Genomic DNA, 10,280 nt, shown 5'->3' on the forward strand with positions numbered 1-10,280 from the left:
GTTTTCATCAGTAGGTTACCTGTTCAACCTACTTGTGTTTTCTTGCTTCCGCTTGTGTTTAGTAGCTCTGAATACTTTAGAATGTTTGTATTTTATGCGATGTTCAGAAGTGATAAATTAAGAGTGTAATTTGAAATTTTCGAGTTAGGGTTGTCCATCTGCAAGGGAGATTTTCTTAATCTTTTCAGTAAATTTTCCTTGGAGGTGGTCCCCGCACGACTTACTCTGGGTTTCAGGGTGAAATTCGGGGTGGGACGTGTCAGGCGGTGCTCCTAATCTCATAAAGATCGGCCTAGGCCAATGTTCGCCAATATTCTCAATAATGTATTCTTCTAGCGAAACCTTTGTCACGCCACACTGTTCATCCTGCTGCATTCCAGTCCAACTTTTTGCGTAGTGGTTGACTAGGGCTTAAGAGTTCAATCACGGCCAATGAACTTTTATCCTATAGTTCCCTATTAGAAGAATATAATTACTTGCTGCTGCTATTGGTGGAGAGATTGGCAGATTGCTAGCTTTAAATCCAAGCTTAATTAGAACTCAGATCTTAGCCTGATGAGCATTAGATTCATGAGTTTTATTGCTTGATTCTTAGTTCATTAGCTGTACATTAATTAAGGTTTTAGGTACGTAGCTAGTTGAATGGTTCAGGGAATTAGTTGTGCACTTGTGCATCATCCACAGTTACATGTAAATTAGCAACATGCTTGACATATATGATTTCCTTAAGGGTTGAGTTATTTTGTAATACTGCATTCAAGAATGAGAACATGCATGATTTCCTTGGTGTAACTAACCAATCATGTGAACTATGACATTTTAAGTGTGCAAACTACATTGCGGATTAAGTTCGAATAATCAACTACTGGTGGTACGTGATCAATAAGAAATCCTCACGTCTCCTCAATTTCACCAAGCAAAAGAATAATTGAGGTACGTAGTGTTTTAGCACATCAAGATTGACTTCATATATAGGAAACGCAAGCAATGTTCCTACTATATCCAAAGCAAAAACCTTAATGAGCAACACAGGTCAAGTCAAGCAGCTCAACCCTAAACTATATATATTTGTTTCTTCTTGTATCTGATACTTACTCCTAACCCCCTTCCTATCCATAATAAGTTGAACTACTGGCCGAAGTTCCTAACCATAACCTGCTGAAATTGTTGGCCAATTGCCATATAAATACACAAGAATCCATTTACCAGTTCCACCAGTGTAGATTTATATTAGTCCAATTACCTTCAAGTTCCTTCAGTTTCAGTACTCATTTCCTGATTATTTATTCTCCTGCAATTTTGTTGAACCGTACTTGTCGTGTGCATGGCAAGGAACCAAAATAAGATTGACAATAGAAAGAAAGAACGTTGTGCGGCCCGAATATAGTCAACAGTACTTAACCCCATCAACTCTCAACCGTACCGTACCGGTGGAAATGCTACACCCACCCCAACCATTTGTAACAACGTTATTAACTTAAACAATTAAAACAAAATAACTCTCATCCATTTCAATCTCCTAATAATTACCTATCATAAGAGCAATTTTTTTTCCAAGTTGGTGTCAAAACCAATAACCTAGCTAAATGTTGTCTTAAATTTATCAGGTTTCGGATAATGTTAGTCGACAATACATGCATGCGCCGATGCGCGCATAAAATTACCTATTGATTTTAAAATTATTACTAAATCACATGCATATATGAAAACGGTGATGTATTCAAGATTTTGTTGAAAATATAATTCTAGCATATATCAAGCTACTACTTCACCGCCTCATGAGCATGTACAATGCATACAGCCTCCCTAGGCAGTACCAAGCAATATTGGTAGTGGGGATTTCATAGTCATGTAATATCTCTCTCTCTCTCTCTCTCTCTCTCTCTCTCTCTCTCTCTCTCTCTCTCTCTCTAGCCAACTCCATTAGGGGAAACATTCACGGCGTCTCATAGTAGTTGGTACTTGTCGAGTTGTTGATCGATCATTACGGTATTGCAAATACATACAACTATTTTACTCATTTGAGACTTTGTAAGCAATTGCAGTTTCCAGATTACTGCATGCAGATGGAGATGCATGGAAGAGAAATGAGTTTCAATGTTTCATCATATCATTTCTCACATCATGTAGCAACTTGTATATATATAACATAATTGTTGATGCGACGGGAAAGGTCTAAATACATTTAAGTAGGCAAAATGTGACTTTTGAATGTTTAAATGTTAGGCTTATGTAAAGATGGAGAACTCTTAATAGTAATTTCGATAATTTTTTAAAGGATTTCGATATATTTTATTAAATTAGAAAAGAATCGACACTCATGAATTAGCATGATTTTAACTTATTTTTTCTACTCTTCTATCACTATTAGGACCAATTTAGAGTGTTGTTAGAAAAAACAATTTATTTCTTAGGCATTAAGTTATACGGGTCATATACGTACATTTATTATATATTATACATTTCATTATTTCATATTGCCATTCCGGCAGGGTGGTGCAGCAGTGATGATATACACTTGACAGTGAGTTGGGCCTCTACCCATTCATTGGATCTTGCTGGCTTTTAATTTATATATTTTTTAATATATTTTTAATTTCTACATCCTGGGACTCCCTAGTCTCAAATAATTAATCTCGCCAATTCTAATGCGGCAAATAAAAAGAGGAGTTGGGAAGTTTTTTGTTCTTCTTCAATTGGTAGCTCTTTCCTTTGAGCTCGCTTTTGGCGTAATGGGGTCTTACGTCGTTCGTATGCAAGCTCTTCTATTTGGCCAGGGGTGAAACGTTTTTGGGCTCAAGTTCAAGAAAACTCAAGGTGGCTCATTGGTTGTGGGAGATCAGTACATTTCTGGAGAGATAATTTCTTGGGTAGGCCACTTCTCAAATTTTTTGGGAATGATAATGCAGGTTTGGCTGCTCTCATGGATGGGTTGGTAGCTTATTACATTCTTAATGGTGCTTGAAATTTTCCCTCATTGCTTCAACTGCATTTTCCAGGCCTCTGTGATTTAATTAGTGGTGTTCCTATTGCTTTATCCCCAAATATGCCTGATAAATTGATATGAGTTCCATCTGCATCTGGTGAGCTAACTGCAAAGGATGCTTTTCACTTTCTACGTCTGCGACTTCCTCAGACAAATTGGGGTAAGCTTATATGGTCTAAATATATTATTCCTCGTATCTCTATTCATTCATGGAAAGTGTTACGAGGTAAGGTATTGTCAGAAGATGTGTTGCAACGACGGAGATTTTCCTTGGCATCTCGTTGTGTCCTTTGTGGCTTGGAGGGTGAATCATTGCTTCATATTTTTTCTCATGCTCTTATGCTTATTCCTTGTGGGGATGTTGGGTATCTTGGTTTGAGTTGGGTGTTATGCCATCGACTATTATGGATTTGTTATTCTATGGTTTGAATGGTCGTAGCCAACAACTTAGAGAATTGTGGCTGCTTTGTTTTACTGCTACCCTATGGTTTATTTGGAAGGCAAGGAACATAATGAAGCATGATGGTCGTTTCATTGGTGTGGATGCTTTACGTAGGCTTATTTTGGGGTACATACAAGCTGCTAGTAGATTAGCTACAGGTTGTATGTTCAACTCTTTGGAGGAGTTACGAGTCTTGAAAAATTATAATATTTCATGTTGTCCACATAGAACTCCTTTTATTATTGAGGTTAATTGGCATCCTCCAATCCTTGGGTGGGTGAAAATTAATACTAATGGTGCGTGGCAACGTGCATCAGGACAAGCCGGATATGGTGGTATTTTTCGTGACTTCCGTGGTATTTTTCGTGGAGGCTGAGGTCATGGCAGCAATCCAAGCTATTGAGTTAGCTAGCTTGGGTTAGAGAATGGAAACATATATGGCTTGAGGTGGACTCGACTCTTGTCCTTCATTATCTTCGGGATCCTCATCTTGTTCCTTGGCGGTTACGGGTGGCCTGGAGTAATTGCTTGTACCATATATCACATATGCACTTTCGGTCCTCTCATATATTCAGAGAACTTAATCAAGTGGCGGATGCACTTGCTAATATTGGGTTGTCATTGACTAGCATGTCATGGTGGGATGATCCTCCTCCTTCCATCGTTGATCATTGTCGGCGAGATGCACTTGGTCTCCCGAATTTTCGTATTTGTTAATATCTTTGTCATGTGTTCATTGATGTTTTTTAGGTGATTACTTATTTCTCTACCAAAAAGGTTATTTGTACTTTATGGCTGAGATTGGTCTAGTCCTCCAGCTTCTTGTTCCTTTTTTTTTATCAGCCTCCCTAGGCAGTACCAAGCAATATTGGTAGTGGGGATTTCATAGTCATGTAATCTCTCTCTCTCTCTCTCTCTCTCTCTCTCTAGCCAACTCCATTAGGGGAAACATTCACGGCGTCTCATAGTTGAGTTCTTGTTCTAATTTCGCTAGATAGGTAGTCGAATCATTAAGCGTCACATTCACTAGTGATGTAACATTCTTCGTTGTGTATTCTTGCTTGTCTTTGCTACTGTTCTACTAATGTTCTATCTTAAGCTGCTGCCTCTACTAACCTGTTGGTAAGCTTGTGTTGTGAAGATTTTGCATATGCTTTTGTGTGCACATTACGTCGCTGTTAATTTCTTTTAGATCACTAATATGAGATATAAACTTTGATTAATGATGAGTGTGAGAACACGGTGACAATTGCCACAAGAAGATCGTTGTCGGTGCCTCAAAATCGATCTCATTTCTCAAATCAAAGAAGGATTAAATCTTCTCAGAATCAGTCATGTTCTTGGTACTTTTTCTTTCAACATTGACATTCCTAGTTCAGTAGCAGCAGAGGTGATGGCAGTTATAATTGCTATTGAGCTTGCTTGGGTACGAGACTGGAAGCACATTTGGTTAGAGGTTGACTTGTCGCTTGTGTTAGACTATCTACAGTCTCCTTTGCTTGTACCTTGACATCTACGTGTCCATTAGCTTAATTGTTTACGTTGCATATCGGAGATGATCTTTCGATCTTCTCATAATTTTTGTGAAGGGAATAAGGTTGCAGATGCTCTGGCTAATTACTGTACGTCATTAACACAGCTGGTTTGGTGGGATTCACCTCCCTTTATTTTGTCATATTGTAGTATTGACCTTAATTATGGGTCTTCCACAATTTCGGTTTTCTTAGTTTTGTTTTATTGTTATTTTGTTATGAGAGTTTTTGGTCTAATCCCTCTCTCTTGATGTTTCTCTTTTCTTTTTTAACTCATAAGAGTGTTAGAGGGTCATTCCTCTCTCACTCATCTTTCAGACCAAAAAAAAAAATCTTCATTAGTCAATAATAATGATTCAAAAATCATGTCTTATGTTTGGTGTTCAAATCACTAATCGATCATACAAGTGATGCGTTTATTCTTTTCGATCTAGGTCTAGCTAGCTATACGAATTTTAAATCCATATTGTTTGTGTTATGGTATCAATTGTGCTCGTACACTAAACCATTGAATCGAGAATCCTCTGCGTATTGGAATCTTTTTTTCTTAATATTAATAAATCCATTATTTCCTTGATCGTGATCTTTGAGCAAAACAAATTCTAAATATATATGAATCATGGAGTATTGGAGCAACGGTGGTTTAGGTGCACCGCGATTTCTTTTGCTACAAATGGAAGGAAGAGTTAGCTAGGGCTGGCCAGCTGGACAAAACGGTCCAACTACCAGAGCCCAACACTTCTGGACAGAAAGCACCAAACAACGACTCCAGCTACTATGTGACACCGGAACCCACCAGGGCCCACACCCTTCCTCCCCCTTTCCCTTCCCTCTCTTTAAAACCTCGCGTGGCTCTTTCCAGACCCCATTTCCAGCTGTGTATATATACAAAGCTTTGCTGGTAGCACTGAGATCATTATTAGCTCATGATAGTTCATCCTCACCACTACTACTACTTCTACCGCTCATTCACATCTTTCTCTCTTCCCAAACCCACCTGATCTTCTGTAGGATCTGTTTTAGGTTCCAGAAGCAGCAGCAGCAGCTAGCAGTAGTAGTACAGTAGTACTCTGCGGTTAGGGTTTTAGTTATGATGGATGTACTGTTCGATCATCATCATTTTCTCAGCGAGCGGGAAACTCCGTCGTCGGAGATGAAGGTTTCCGTCGGCTCCGATTACAAGCAGGGTTGGAGTTTTCCTGAAGGTGAGGGAAAAGGGTTTGTTGGGTCGAGGACTACTGAAGCTGAGCTTGTTTCGTCGTCAGAGTCGACTGAGGAGGACGACGATTACATTGCTGAGTTGACTCGCCAGATGACTCACTACATGCTTCAGGACGACGACAAACACGCTCTCAAAACCAGTATTACTAGCTCCGAGAAAAACGAAGAGGTGAGCTTTGAGATAATGATATGTTCCAGAGTTGAAGTTGGATTAGAACTTCCGGTAGATAAGGTCGTTCTAAATATTAATCTTCATTCTTCAATCATATTAATGTTGTTGCAGTCGTGGGGTTGTGTCGGTTGGCAGAGTAACTCGATGACGATGTGGTCGCCGTTGGGATCGAGCAATGGAAGCCCAGAAGGTCCATCTGAGGAGCCATCGCCGCCGGTGACGCCAGGCAAAGACAAAGCTTCGGAGCATAAAATTCCTCCGTCGTACGCCGCCGTTTTGTGCAAGTTGGACAAGTTAGAAACCAACAAACAGGGAAGACCAAGTGGAACTACCCAAGTAGCTGAAGCTGAAAATCCAAAGCAAGGTGTAGCTTTTGATCAAAGCCAAGACTCTAAGGTAGGAATAAGTTTGATTGTTAATTAGTTATGGTAATTTGTTTTACTATTCATACACCAAACATTCTACTTGCCTAATTTGGTGTCAATTATCTTGTAGATTAATTTGAAGCTAACGCAAGGGCGAAGTACTAAGAAGCAAAGCTCAGTAAATAATGGTAGACAACCCAAGCATATTACTCATCAGACATTTGAGTCCTACAACCTAAACCATAAGAAAGTAGGATGTGATGCTAATGGCGGATTAAGGACTTCTCCACCTATTTCCACTTTGTCCTCAACCCCGTGGCTGAACAACCAGCAAGGCCCCTCAAATATGAGGGCGGTCTTCCTAGGTGGGTCGGGCGGCGCCGGTGCTAGAGTTGGGACGCCGTCTTGTGGGACTGGTGTCTTCTTACCCTGTGTTATTGGTAACACATCTCAGTCACCCAAGAATAAAAGAGGTACTGATTCAAAGCCTTTGTCAATTTTTTGGGGTTGGTTTTAGATTTTCCGGTGGCTTTTAGCCGAATGTAAGTTTAATTTGGAGGGGTTTCTTGGTCGTTGTAGTGGTTGGGGTTTGAAGTGAAATATCACCTATCCAATATGTGATGATATTTGGATTGGTCGTATGTGTGATGTGTTTTGCATCTTTTGGTGTTTGACTGTGGATCTAGATTAGGTTCCATATTATTGAGGGATTCCATTATTGAGATTCCTTGTGATCCCGAATATATACTGGCCAATCTTGTTGTTAGCTTGTGACTCGTGTAAAATGGAATCTTCCCAAACCTCTCCTATGGTCCCCTTGGCTTGGGGTTTAGCTCCTTGAGGAAATTGATTTTTTTTGAAATCGAGGAAATTGATTTTGTTAATGGGAATTTTTAAATAAATTCCTCATTTCTTTTGTCAACGTCCCTAATATTCTTCCTCTAGTATAGATTTTCATGAAATGTTCAATAATTTGTTATTATTCTAGTTCAACCACTTTCCATAGTGGTTTGTTAGTTGTAAGCTTAGTCACATTAAAAGAAAGTATAGTAAAAGACTTGCAATGCAAGGGCGAGATTAAAATTGTTTGGAAGATGAATGTTGTGGTTTTAGGTTGCCTAAAATTGTTTTTCTTGTTCATTTCGGGTTGCTTTTTGCCAATCTGTTAATTTCAAGGAATTCTTATTAACACTATGAAAAAGTATTTGGTACAGTGTTTACATTAGCTTTATAGTGGCGACGAAAATACGTATTGTATCGTCATATGTATGATTGAACACATAGATTCTGATTAAGTATAGACGGTTTAAATAAACACTCTTTGTAAATATCATTACCACATATCGATCGCGTGCCGTGAATGATATGTTATAGGTTTTTTTAAAGTTATACTAGGTCTAGGTGTAAGTGGGTCGTTTTCATGCTTGTGTAACCCTAGTAGCTATCAAATTTAGAATTGTCCTTAGTTTACCTCTTTGGTACATTGAAAAGATCCTTTCTCAAAGCTCCTAAGACGTTGGCTTTCTCTTATCGATTGCAGGATGTGCCCCTGTTCTAATACCCGCAAAGGTAGTACAAGCCCTGAAGGTTCATTTTGACCGAGTCGGTGACCTACCTCGACAAAACCCTACTGCCTTCCCCATACAAAACGGTACAAATTACCTTGTAGATCTAACTAGATCTGTACTTCATATATGCCAAAGTGTTCCCCATTCTCTGACGTCTCTCCTAACTCTTGCTTTGTTCTTTTGTGTTTAACACTATCAGATTCCTCAAAGAGTGGAAGGAGGACAAGCACGTCTGCAAATAGAAAGCGCCACTCGAGAGGAGCGGCACCACCGCCGGACATGAACAACAATGAGATGGGTCTACCTCAAGAATGGACGTATTGACTTAGCCAAAGCTAAAGCACATGCCTGTGCTTATTATTTCATCACCCGCCTACAATGTTGCTAATCTCTCGTTTTCACTTATGGTGGTGTCACTGTGATGCTTTGGCTGTGTTTGTTTCGTAGCAAATACGGAAAGGGGTTAAGATTGAATAAACTCAATAAAGAGAAAGATGATGACAGACACAATAGTCGGTCAATTAGATATGTAGGGGAATCCATTAGATCATAGATTACGACAAACAAATAGAGATTCACGAGAATATTATCTTCTATCTTCTTCTTCTTCTTCTTCTTTTTCCTCTCTTTTATGATCTTCCAGAAATTAAACAATAAGTTTGAATTTGTCTGCTGCAGCAGGCTGGGATTGAATAGCTTAACAAATGCTGCTGTAAAGCATGTGGAGAAGTAATGCTTACAAAATAAGTCCATATGATCGACAACAATCACAACACCAACAACAACAACATACTATACACCAACTCCCAACCACCGGAACTGATCGCGCAGAGCCGCAATGCTGCAACACCGATAGCCTTGCAAAACTTTCGGAGGTCCAAACACACTACTATACATCGTGACATGCTAATCATATCTACAAAGGCGGGCCTAACCCAAGCAACAACAACTAAGAAAGCTCCCGTGTCATACCTAGCCTCCTCAGACAGATTTGTGCTGCGGGAGCCGTCTTGTAACCAAGTCCTACTAGATGTTATGCCCTATCTAAAGAAGCAAACGCAATACCAACACTACCAAAAACAAATCCGATCAACAAATGCCGAATACAATCATAATATAACCGGACCTAACAGAAAAAAAAAAAAAAGTAAAGAAGAAGAAGAAGAAGAAGAAGATAGAACAGTCATTTAGATAACTAAATCACACGGCGTATTCAAATAAAATCACCGTGTCAACGAAAATTCGATTGCATGACTGTTAGTGTTGTCTCGTAATGTTCTTTGATCCGAACCCTAAATATTAGCACATCACCCGTCGTTAGAAACACAGAAAAGTATAATGCACACGCAGTACAATAGTTTGCATATTCCCTAGTGTCATTTAATATGATAGAGATATGACGTGCTAATCGGAGCTCCAATCATCTTCAATAATTCATACAGGGCAACGGAGAGCTTAATTTCCTGGGTACTATACTTGGTTGATCATCTTTTCGATTGTGATGGTACTTGTCGAGTTGTTGATCGATCATTACGGTATTGCAAATACATACAACTATTTTACTCATTTGAGACTTTGTAAGCAATTGCAGTTTCCAGATTACTGCATGCAGATGGAGATGCATGGAAGAGAAATGAGTTTCAATGTTTCATCATATCATTTCTCACATCATGTAGCAACTTGTATATATATAACATAATTGTTGATGCGACGGGAAAGGTCTAAATACATTTAAGTAGGCAAAATGTGACTTTTGAATGTTTAAATGTTAGGCTTCACTACCAGGACAAGCACTTTAGCCGACGAAAATTTTTCGTCGGCCTGTCAGCTTAATTCGTCGGCTAAGATTTCGTCGGGAAAAGCTCGTCTGTGGTGACTTTAGCCGACGACACACGTATAAGTCGTCGGCTATAGTCCATACTTTAGCCGACGAAATAATGTCGTCGGCTATAGTCCGGACTTTAGCCGACGAAATAATGTCGTCGGCTATAGTC

The 10,280-nt window shown here is 39.3% G+C and overlaps 1 protein-coding gene across 1 annotated transcript; it reads left to right on the forward strand.

The window, feature by feature from the left end:
- Window positions 1-5,827: 5,827 nt before the first annotated feature.
- LOC101304248 lies at window positions 5,828-8,880 on the forward strand. Its single transcript, XM_004291466.1, has 5 exons — window positions 5,828-6,350; window positions 6,465-6,749; window positions 6,849-7,191; window positions 8,259-8,369; window positions 8,486-8,880. Exons 1-5 carry the CDS (start codon window positions 6,051-6,053, stop codon window positions 8,608-8,610), a joined length of 1,164 nt encoding a protein of 387 aa, XP_004291514.1. The 5' UTR covers window positions 5,828-6,050; the 3' UTR covers window positions 8,611-8,880.
- The last annotated feature ends 1,400 nt before the right edge of the window (window positions 8,881-10,280 follow it).

Source organism: Fragaria vesca, linkage group LG2, assembly GCF_000184155.1.
Source record: "Fragaria vesca subsp. vesca linkage group LG2, FraVesHawaii_1.0, whole genome shotgun sequence".
NCBI classification, from domain to species: Eukaryota; Viridiplantae; Streptophyta; class Magnoliopsida; order Rosales; family Rosaceae; genus Fragaria; species Fragaria vesca.

What these genes read in the sequence shown, in the direction of transcription:
- LOC101304248 (XM_004291466.1), top strand. Translation starts at nt 6,051, where the DNA reads ATGATGGATGTACTGTTCGATCATCATCATTTTCTCAGCGAGCGGGAA. An exon ending in GCTCCGAGAAAAACGAAGAG is followed by an intron (nt 6,351 to 6,464) that starts GTGAGCTTTGAG and finishes ATGTTGTTGCAG; the next exon opens with TCGTGGGGTTGTGTCGGTTG. An exon ending in GTCACCCAAGAATAAAAGAG is followed by an intron (nt 7,192 to 8,258) that starts GTACTGATTCAA and finishes TATCGATTGCAG; the next exon opens with GATGTGCCCCTGTTCTAATA.